This window comes from Galeopterus variegatus, unplaced genomic scaffold (assembly GCF_000696425.1).
Source record: "Galeopterus variegatus unplaced genomic scaffold, G_variegatus-3.0.2 Scaffold8, whole genome shotgun sequence".
NCBI classification, from domain to species: domain Eukaryota; kingdom Metazoa; phylum Chordata; class Mammalia; order Dermoptera; family Cynocephalidae; genus Galeopterus; species Galeopterus variegatus.
This window is the reverse complement of record NW_007726119.1, coordinates 1,271,385-1,282,953: the sequence shown is the minus strand read 5'-3', so window position 1 is coordinate 1,282,953 and position 11,569 is coordinate 1,271,385. Positions and strand designations below refer to the sequence as shown.

Sequence of the window (11,569 nt, the reverse complement as noted above, 5' to 3'; positions counted from 1 at the left end):
CGGCCGTCCGCGCCCGGCCCTCGGGGGCCGCCTCACCTGCATGCCCGGAGCCCCGGGGTCGACCCCCGTGTCCAGGACGGCGATGAGCACCCCCCGCCCGTCATACTCCGGGTAACGGCAGAGGAAGGAGGCGGCGCCGGTCTCTTTCTTGGGCAGGAGACCGTGAAAAGGGAAAGGCTCTTCGGTCGCGGCGGTGGCCATGGACGAAGGCTGGAGGACGAGGAAGAGGCAAACTGCCAGGCTGCGCGCGGACCAGCAGCGGGAGGACACCCGAGTGGCCCCGGGTCGGAGGCGGGGGCGAGGAGGAGGACGGCCCGCCGCCCGCCAATCACGGCCCGCCGGGGCCAGGCGGCCAATCACGCGCTGTTACGTAGGCCAACGGCGCCGCTCTCCGGCGCTAGGCCTGAGGGTTGTCCGGGCTGCGGGGGACGGGGCGGAGTCTGAGCACGGTACGGGAGGGTTCGGTTCTGGAACCCGGGCTTTCCGAGAGACCCGCGCTTGAAAGCTTTAGGAGGGAGTTGCTCCCTCCACGCTCAGGATACTGATGCCCGGGGCTGAAACGCTCCCCGAGAGGCCGGAGAGGAAGCGGACGGCCAGCCAGGAGGAGGGGGAGCCGTCCGCGGGGCAAGTGACGGTTTCCCCACGCGAAGGTTACGGGCAAAACGCGTATGTGCGGCTGCCGCTGGGGCAGTCCCCGTGGGCTGCCCCGAGGAAAGGGAGTCTGCGGTGTGGGCGAAGTCCTCGGGCACACGTCTGTGAAAGAGTGGCCTTCGCTTTGGTGGGGCAGGTTTGGGGCTCTGCCGTCTGTGCCCCGTGGTCGGGGGTGAGAGCAGTAGGGCGGGGACAGGCGACAGTTTCAGTCAACAGGAAGTGGGTTGTTGGCCATCCCGTAGTCTTTGTAGCCAGTGACAAAGCGCGACACTGCAGTGAGCTCCTCCTATCCTCATTGCTTTATCCTTGGCTTCCCAGTTTTCTGAAAAACTTAAAAAGGAAAAAATTTGAAGTTCCTCATTCCTCCTTACGACTGTGCATTCAATTATTGAGACATAATTTGCGCTTTTTCAGATTTGCAGTGATGGCTACCAAGTTGTGTAGTGGTCCTTTAATGATCTGTATGTCTGTGTTCATGCCGGCTTAACCTTAGCCTTTTTTTGAGCCAAAAGCCCTTTTGACAATCTGGTGAGACCGCCTTCTCAGAACAGTGTTTTAAATGCACAACGTGAAATATTTTGTATTAGAAAGGAAACATCATGTTGAGATACAGTTATACAGTGTTAGTTTTATATGTGCGTGTATATAGTTATATGTATGCTGCTTTGGGCATTAAACAGGAGTTAGCGCAAGTCTAATAAACTACCGTAATTTAAAAATAGTGAAGAACATAAGTGGTATTTTGAGATATCTTAACTGCACAATTACAAGTTGACTTTTACTGGTAACATTAACAATGACTGCTAATACTTCCGTGGTTATTGCCTACATCCGTAATTAAAGGAAACAAATTTAATTAAGAGGTGGTGAAAATAAAGATGTATTTTTTTTTTTTCTCCAGAAGTTTTTGAATCCCTTGGATTCTCTCCGGGGACCCCAAGTTGAGAATGTCTGCTATAAAGGGAAGTCAGCTTCCAATCCACAGTGTTTAGGTGATCTTCCAAGAAGCCTCAAAAATTACTGGTAATTTAATGGTAAAGTAATGGTGCAGTGGCTTCAACTGGATTCCTTGACCACCTGTTCATTCCTTTAGTGGAGAGGAAAAGGAGAAAAATTAATGTTTTTCTTCTTATTCCCAACTATGTTTACATTACCTCCAGAAAAGAACCTCAAATTAACAGTAAGGAAAAGAAAATGACAAAGGCTCAGAAGACATTCATTATATAGCATATAGTGAAAATGGAATGGCTCCCAGTTTCAAATGAACCATAGTCCAATCGCTTCATTTTACCGATGAGGAAACAAAGCTAGACAGATTAACTGCCATGGATTACAAAATGAGTTAATGAGAAAACTGGATTTCTGGGCACTTCAAGTTTTTTTGTTTGTTTTTTGCTTACATTTCCCATAAAAATGTTTTAGAAAAATTATGTATCCCTTTGTACAGTTGTAAGATGACATACAAATTTGTCATCATAAATTTAAAAAATCACAAAGGATGTAATTTCTGGCATATTATAAGTATTGGCATTTTTAATAAAAATTTTACATTACCTATTTAAATATATCCAGTTGAATGTAATTCTTTGATACTACCATCATTTATTTATAAAATACCTGAACATGTTCCATTTAAAATCAGATATTTCACATCACTGTTTCTTCATGAAAATTTATTTCCATTCTACACAGAATTTTATCCTCCTGTAATTTACATTTATGATGGAAAGTCATATTGCTCATTTATTATCATCTCCAAGAAATATATATATATTAATATTTAATTTCAATTTCTAAAATTTTCCTGGGATCAAAATATTAAAATTTTTCTTTTGGGTTGCATTATCTTTCAGTTGTTACAAAGTTGATCAAAACAACATGTATAAATGTTAATCTTTGTTTTAAAATGATAGGACAGGGCTGGCGGTTAGAGCACAGTGGTAGAACATCAAGATCAAGGGTTTGGATCCCCTTACTGGCCAGCCACTAAAAGAAAAATAAAAAATTACTGAAGAAAAAGAAAAATGTTATTGAAAATGCAGTGTTTAAAAAAATGCATGATATGAATAAGTCACTAATGACAGGACTAGTTACAAAGACGAGGTTTCCATGTCTGTTTTCTTGTAAAATTGGAACCATCAGTTGATAACCTCATAGGGTGCAAAACTAGGATATCCAAACCTATTATGTAATATGTCTTGAAAATGACGTGAACAAGATTCAGAAGCACCGCCACTCCCATTTTATGTACCACTCATATGACAAATGTCATAATCTTTGCCTGAATTGGAGAAAAGATGAATTCAGTGAGACAAATGAAATGTTGTTTAACATAATACACAGCAGAGCACCATAAGTGTCTGGAAATTGTGTTGAATTAGCCATGACTTTGTACCACAGTTTGAAGAGTACTATTTTATATAACCCCAGAAATCAATTTAACTCAGTACAAAACATTTACTCTTTGTCTTCAAGCCATAGTATTCTACCTATTGTATGTGTTTATACCTTTTCTTCCTTTGATTTAATGACATTCTCAGCTAAGGGGAATCTTTGCAAGCTAAGTCAGTTTGTGCAACTTGATGAACAACTTGACAGTTCATTGAATAGTGGAAGGAAACAAGTAGAGAATACTTGGAAAAAACATTGAAGATATATTAAATAAAAACAAGGTAAATAAAACAAGTGCTGAAACATGGGAGGAGGAGGAAGGGGTGGAAAGGACAAAACAGGGTCAGTAGACCAAGGCGTTAGTCACCCTATGTAGGGTAAAGGAATGGGCTGGATGCACAAAAGCTTCTCCCACACAGCATTGTTGGAAGAAGGATGTGCTGAGTCAGATGTTTTCCATGCCCACCTCCCTTCCCCATCACCTGCCTCATTTGGGGCTGCAAGCCAGTGAACAGGTGTGGTGAAAGGCAATCATACCCATGAGTCACCTTCTTTGCAACTATTGCTGCACCATATCATTTAGAGAATATATTTTTAAGTCAGTTTCCCGAAACTGTGTAGAGGTTATGTAAGCATCCTACATGTCCCAGCTGCTGGTCTTTGAAATCCTCCTCAGCATTTGCAGTGAGGCAAGGCCATACCTCCCATGGGTGGCCCGAGCCAATGATTGCGTGCAATAGGAATACTGGAGCAGGTTGGTTCCTGCGAGATGGGGAACTTCTTTGACAGCTGTCCTTGGTTCCAGGTCTCCCCAGCCTGCAGAACAAGTCAAGTGCACTGCCACCCAGCTTACTCCTCTTTATTCAGGGTCAGACTTGCATCGTGGCCTGATGCCTTTCCCAGCCTTTTGAGCACCCTTGACTATTTTACCTTGTACAGGCACTTCCCTCTTTAGAACCCTTGCTCATTTACTCCTGTTTTGGCATTTGCCGGGAGGACTGAAACTAAAAGAGCTCACACCGAAGAAACAAGTTCAGATGCCTAAAGCTTTACTGCTGCTTCCCCCTAAAGGCAAAAGCTGTCATTACCATTCCTATCAAAAATGCTTCCTAGCCTGTGCGCAAAATCAAAGCCAGGTGGGCGACCTGATGGACAAAGCTTAAGTCACATGTGTGTGCCTAGCTGTAAAGGAGGCTGGGAGAGCACATGGAGATACAGGCTGATGATGTGGAGAATTCCATATATATAGGAAGGCTTTTAAAAGATGCCAACAAATCATGACAAATATTCACTTTGCCAACATTTATAGGAGGATACTTCAAAAAGTTCATGGAAAGGTTTTCATTATCTTTAAATTCTATTTTTCCATGAACTTTTTGGAAGTATCCTCGTATGTATATGAATATATATTATATATAAAATCTATATTATATTAAAAATATTGATATTGGGGCCCAGAGATTGCCAGAATACCAGAGATTCTGATTTAATTGTTCTGGGGTTTAGCCTGGGCATTGGGGTGTTTTATATCATTAGTTTATTCTAATGAGCAATCAAGAAGCAAAATAGCTTAAAATACCTGTGTTTACTACATTCAAGAAGATAAAGATAAGGTTGAGAATTTTGGCAGAAACCTAGAAACTATAAAAAAAAAAAGAGAGAGAGAGAGAGAGAGACATGGCTGATTTAGAAAAGAGCCAGATAGAACTTCTAAAAGTTAAAAAAAAAAAGCAAACAACAACAAAATTAAGACCTCAGTGAATGGTTTTAATAGCTAATTTCATTTAGCTGAAGGGAATCATTGCACTGGCAAATACTTTGGAAGAAAAGGATGAAAAACACGAAAGACAGGAAAAGAGTCAGAGGTAATAGTGAGAAGTTCTAACAAACTTTTAGGAAAAGAGAAAGAGAATGTGGTAGAAGCAATATTTGGAGAGAGAATTTGTGAGAATTTTTCAAAACTCGAAAAACATCAGCTATGTATTTAAAAAGTCTTATGATCTCAAAGCAGAATACATAAAAAAAAAATCCATGTCTAGGCATATCATAGTGAAAAAACAGGAAAGAGATGACAAAGAGTAGCTGGGGAAGTAAGACAGCCTACTTTCAAAGCGGCAGCAATTGACTGACAGCTGAATTCTCAACAGAAACGAAGAAAACCAGAAGACATTGAGATGACAGCTCACCAATGCTGAAAGTAATTGCCAACTCAGAATTCTCTTTAAAAAACTTTTGTTCTTTTTTTACATTTTGGGGTTTTTTGTTTGTTTGTTTGTTTTTCCAACCCAGAATTCTGTAGCTAATAAAAACATCCTTCACGAATGAGGATATGATAAAGACATTTGCAGAGACAAAAATCTGAGACAATGTGTCACCAAGAAGGGCAGCAAAAAAGAAATACTAAAGGATGTTCCTTAGGCAAGATAAAAAAGATCCAGATGCAGTGTTGGAAATGCAAGGAAGATTGAAGACTAAAAAAAATAATACATGTGTGGATGAATCTAAATTAATATTGACTTAAGAAACAATAATTTTAATGTATTGTGACATTTAAAATACACTTAGAATTAAAATACTTAACAGCAAGGGCAAAAAATTGGAGAGGAGGAGAAGTGGAATTAAAATGTCCTAAATTCCTTTGATTGTCTGGGAAGGGGATAAAAGTACCAACTCAATTAGTCCCTGATACGTCAAGGATGCATGTTTGGAATCATGAAAAGCTAGTCAAAGAAGATATACCATACAAACTCTAACCAAAGGCAAGCTGATGAAGCAATACAAATTTTAAAGTAAACGTTAGGGCAAAATGTATTAGAAGAGCTGAAAGTGTCACTTAATAATAAAATATTTATAATAATTAATAAAATGGTTCTAAATTAGTATAAACCAAATAGCCTCAAGATATATAAAGCAAAAACAGGAGGGAAAGATTCACAATTATAGTGGAAATGTAAACATACTGTCCTCAGTAACTAATAAAACAAACAAAAGTTAATTAAAGTGTAGACGATTTGAACACCACTCATTTTTTTTAGGTTGCAGTTTAGATGCAACGTTTTTCAAGAAGTTTCTCCTGATTCCCTACCTGCTCCCACCTCAGTCTAGCTCTTGTATGAGTTGATCCCTGTTGTCTGTGTTATTAAATGCAACCTGCACTTCCCCACTGTACACTGTAGAAATGATCACCTTTGATCATAATTGTGTGCTGAATTGGCAGTCTTGCTAACCCCCCTGAACACTTTATGAGGGCAGGGACTGTGTCTCTCTCATCCTTTGCTGTATACAGCACATGGTATACTTTTAAAACTTCTTACTGAATTGAGTCAACAATATTAGTTTATGCTTTAAAATGAATTTGACCATTGTTATTCTCCTTTTGTTGCACTCTGTTTGTCCTCACACGGATTTGTCACCTCTCTCCCCTAAGTGATGGAGATACAAAGGATTAGTCAAATCCCATTTCTTCTGAGCAGCGAGACACCCCAAAGGGGTTAACTTCCCGGAACCCTCAAGAGAGAGGCATTCCTCCTCGGGAAATTAACCCTGAACTGGGGTTCTGCCTTAGTATTTATTCTCCAGGCTAGAAAGTTACAGAAAAAGAACATAGGTGGAGTTATGGGTGAGTATAGCTTAACAATAGAAGCTGGTAACATCAGTGAAATAACAAAGTGACATTCCATAATGCAGTTTGCAAAAGGTTAAGTCGATCCACCAACAAAAGCTTGTTCTTAGTAAATACTGTCTTGTCTTACAGCAGGTTCCTCTGTATGTTTACATAACAATAAAGTAATTTTCTTAACATATCAATCAGTAGGTTAACCTTCTCCCAAGGACATCTGTCCTTGATCCAGCAATTTTGCTGTGTTACAATTCTTTATCTACATCACAGACTTTAGCCTGAGGCAAGTTTTCTGTCTTTTGCAAGCTTAGCATTTCCATAAGTAATTTTAAAAAGCTAGGTTATACCTGAAACTACAGGGCCTTGGAAACTAGGCGCTGTGAAATACATTTGCTTTATAAATGTTAGTATACTCCACATCCTTTGATTCATATAACCATTCCTAAGTAAGTAGTCCATGGGAATATAAGTATCCTATTCTGGATTATCTCTAGGTGTGTGGTGTTACCATTGCTAAATCTAATCTCCAAGAGTCTTTAGGTAAAGAAATAAAGTGATACAGATATAACATTACATATCTCATATAAGTGACATGGCTATAAGTGATGTGATATATATGATGTCTAAGTAATCTAGATAAGTGTATATGTATGTGCATGTGCGTGTATGTATTATATATAAAATATGTATGTATTCCTGTATATATATGCATCTAAGAATTATACCTTTAGCCTCACTCATTTACTGCAGTGTGCCATACAAATATTCTCATTTTCTATGGGTGCAATAATGTAAGAAAGGTTGGGAAACCCTGATAGAGTGGGTACACATATTAAGTATGATTGCATCCTTCTTTCGAGGAACCTAAATGAGAGCTTGTAGTAATAAATTCTTAGTGTGTGTCAGAGAGCACATATTTCATCTCCTCCTCCCTACATGGCAATCGTTTACTCCCAAGTCAGATAGAAGAAAAAATTAGATACTGTTTTTGTCATTAAGAAACTTACTTTTGAAAATCTATCACTTTTGAGCAAATTTGCCTAATAAACATCCCATCTGTGGTTGCTCTATGGTCTGTGCTGATTTCACTGAGGTTCCCCACTCATCCTTACTTGGTTTCTAGTCAGTCCTTGCTCATTAGAATATCTGATTGACTCCATTCTTTTTTTTTTTTTTTTTTTTTTGCACTGTCTGGTACAGGATCTGAGCCTGTGACCTTGGTGTTACAAGGCTGCACTGTATCCAACTGAGCTAACCAACCAGGCCCCTCATCAGAATATCTGTACACTAGTCTATATGCGAGTTGAGTTATAACATAGCTGATATATTCCTTGTGGTGAGAGAGTTTACTTATGGGAAACCAGACAGCTATACAGAATTATAAGAAAAGTGGGGAGAAATTCTGAAAAATTGAGATTGTGGAGTCCATAGGTGGATAGGCGGAGGCAATGTCAAAGAGCTCGTCAGATCTAGCCCTGTGTGGAAGTCAGTGTTGGGAGACAGAAGAGAGCTGGCTTTGGGAGTCTGGAGATCTGAAATTTAGTCCCGGCTCTGTCTTGGCTTGTGATTTTGGACAAGACAGAGAACATTTTTGGGCCTCCGTTTCCTTGTTTGTATGGGAAGGAGTTAATGGAGCCCTCTTTCCTTGTAGTCAAAGGCGAGAAAAAAATTTGAACCCATTTCAAAATGGTGTAATTTATTGTTAGTTAATGTAAGAAAGGCATTTTGAATGCCTTGCAAGATAGAGAAGTGGAGATGTACTCTTAGCATGTAAGGATAGGGTTATTAGTTCACAAGAAACAGAGCCAATGTTATGTAAACCTATTTTCATATGAATATTTAATGTAGGAAGGACAGGTAGCTTAAAAAGGCAATTAATACTTGGAATGGTGAGATGTGTTTAATTTCAGGTATTTGGTGGAGGTAAATAAGCCACAATGCGCAGTGAACATCTCTTTCCCTTTCCCTCCCACCTGTGGGACCAGAGTTGCACTTTCTTGCTTCCCTCACAGCAGCTCTGACCAGCTGTCACTGGGATCAGAGACCTGCCCTTTTCCTCTGCAGAGCTAGTAGAAACTGGACAGAACAGTAAATCCACTGACTTCAGATGATATCAGAGCCTATAGATTTAAAGACATAAGAAAAGCATGTGGTAGATGGGCTTGATTCTTTGTGTGGGGCAAAATAGAATGTCCTGGGAAATACAGGGGGGAGGCTTATGCAGTGGGCTTTCCTCGGAGGGCAGCACAGATATCCAACAGAGCTTAGCCATCAGTACAAGGCCCAATTATATGCTCTTCTGTAGCCTTCTCCTGCTGTGAAACATTCATGGGATCTTCAGTGAAGAACTGCTTCACACCTCGATGTCAATTAGGATAGTCCAGATTCTGCCGTGGCAACATATAAGCCCAAATCTCAGAGATACAGAAGACTTTTTACTCATGCCAGATCAGCTGGGGCCCTGCTCCAAGTCATTCCCACTCTTGGATCTAGGTGCAGGAGCAGGTACTATCTGGAAGGCAGGGGAAACAGGAACATGGAGAAAAATGACTAGCTCTTGAAACTTTCCACTTCTGCTCACATTTCACTGACCAGAGCAAGTCTCATGGCCAAGCCAAGGTTCAAGGAGGCAGAAAATGCAGTTCCATCATGTGCCTAAGGGAACCATCTTGATCTGTTTGGGCTGCTATAACAAAAACTGAGTGGAGCATAATTATGTGAAATTTATCTCCCACAGTTCTGGAGGCTAGGAAGTCCAAGGTCGAGTTGTTTCTTTCTAAATTCAGTGTCTGGTGAAGGTCCTCTTCCTGGTTCATAGACTTTTCGCTGTGTCTTCACATGGGGAAACTCCGGGATCTCTTTCATAAGAGTACTAATCCCATTCACAGGGGTCCACCCTCATGTCCTGATCACCTCCCAAAGGCCCCACCTTAAAATACCATCACTTTGGGGGATAAGTTTTCAACATATGAATTTGGGGAGGGAGGCACACACATGCAGTCTATCAGAAGCGATAAACAGGATATTCAGTTTATTTTGACTCTAGTGAAACGTTGGTAATGTGATACCCACAACAGAAAGTGTACCCCTCTGTGGTCGGTATCCTTGCATGAACTGCTGGGCAGACAGTGAGGGCCATCTAGTCATGGATGACCACCTGGATAGAGGAACAGTATGGCAAATCCTCCAGGTTGTCTGAGAGTCATACCTTTCCAACCACACACCACCTAGCACACAGTGTTTAGTAAGTAGTAGTTGAACTACACCATGTCCTCTCTGGGTAAAGAATTGTGTTCTACAATATCCAATTATTTCTCACCCTGCTTCCCAAAATAATTTCTCAAATCTTTGGGCAGTAGTCTAATTTACTTCAATATTCAAGTGATCACAGTATTTGGTTATTACTGATAGCATAGCCTCTCCAGCTCTATTGCTTTGATGCTCTTGTAAGTGAGAAAAGAAAAACAATAGAAAAATAGAGTAACATTATACTTTGTAGTACCGTAGAAGATAGGAAGGCTCAAAAAACATCTCAGCTTGAAGAGTGTAAAATTCTCTAGACTTCTTTAAATTGTATATCCTACCAGAAATGTTTTATGCATACGAAGAATATATATATGAGGGCACTTCAAAAAGTTCACAGGAAAATAAAATTAAAAGATAATATGAATCTTCCCATGAACTTTTTGAAGACCCCTTGTTTATTTAACCCTGTGTTTTTGTTCTTAGATCTCTTGTGAAGCTGGAAATGTGTGCTTTCTAGTAAGAACAATTGTTTCCAAAACATGAATCTTTCAGGCAATAAAAACTTCATTTACTTTACTTCGGACAAAATCAAATTTCCATATGTGGCTTACATAAGCCCCACTCCCTTTCTTAGAAGAATTCAACCCACAGTTCCTGCTAAGTGTGCAGGGAGGATGTAACCCATCTGCTTTCTGGCCATGGTTGATGGGACCAGGACCTGAGGGAGACAGAAAGAAGCAGATAGGCATAGAGTGTGCAGTGAGGGATGGAGTGAGGCTGGTGACAGCTGGATTCCCAGGGCCTGCTGTGGGGCCTCAGAGCTGCCATTGATCCAGAACTGCTACCCCATTGTACTCTCAGGAAGCCCAGGCCCACTGAGCCTCTGTTTTTGGATTGACATGTGATGCCTTTGTATCCTTATATTAAACACTCTTGATATTCTCTGGCATTTTCTCATACTTAGTCAAAAGAACTTCAATTAAAACAGGGCATATGGTACTTATTTTGTTTCACCTCAATTCCTGACACATTGTGTACTAATCAGCAAAAACATACTCCCACTGAATTCTATGACAGTAAATCATGATGATGACAAACACGTATCAGATGGGCAATGCGGAAATTGCTCTAGGTAACTGCCCTCCATTGCTTCACTGCAGGAAGCACCTCAGAGAGTCTTGGGTCTCTCAGTGGCTCAGCCCTGGACCCGCCTAAGTGGGACTGTTGTTATTTGCAGCACCTGCATGGGATTTCATAAATTCCAACTGTCTGCCCACACTGGAATGCCAGAAGAACATGTTAGGTTTAGGATCCAATTAAAGGCTAATCCCTATGGTGATCTGAAGCATCCTGAATTCAACAATAGAGTCAGACAGCATGGTAGTTAGAGTAGGCAGACAGAAGTTAAAGGATCTTGTTTTCTATGCCTAGATCTGCCACAAGTTAGCTACATGGCCTTTAACAAGGTCGCCGTTTCCTCAACTATAAATCTGGGGTATTTGTAAGAATTAAATGGGAAAAAATACCTTCACAGTGGCAATAAATAATTGCTATTATTATAATGTGGCTGGTCTATAGTTGAAACTCAATAAACTGAGACTAGTCATATTTAGCACTCTGCTCCCTCAAGTTAAGATCTAGATATGGGCCGGCCCGGTGGCG

General features: G+C 40.6%; 1 protein-coding gene across 4 annotated transcripts in view; it reads right to left on the bottom strand.

The window, feature by feature from the left end:
* Positions 1 to 297, bottom strand: part of TPP2 (tripeptidyl peptidase II) — a 72,269-nt gene extending 71,972 nt beyond the window's left edge. For 2 of the 4 annotated variants that reach the window (XM_008582223.1, XM_008582155.1), the window contains exon 1: positions 37 to 201. In XM_008582223.1, coding sequence (XP_008580445.1) covers positions 37 to 201 — 165 coding nt within the window. Of the gene's footprint in view, positions 1 to 36 lie in introns of all 4 variants that reach the window. The other 2 variants (XM_008582078.1, XM_008582006.1) reach the window with 2 other exon arrangements.
* Positions 298 to 11,569: the final 11,272 nt, after the last annotated feature.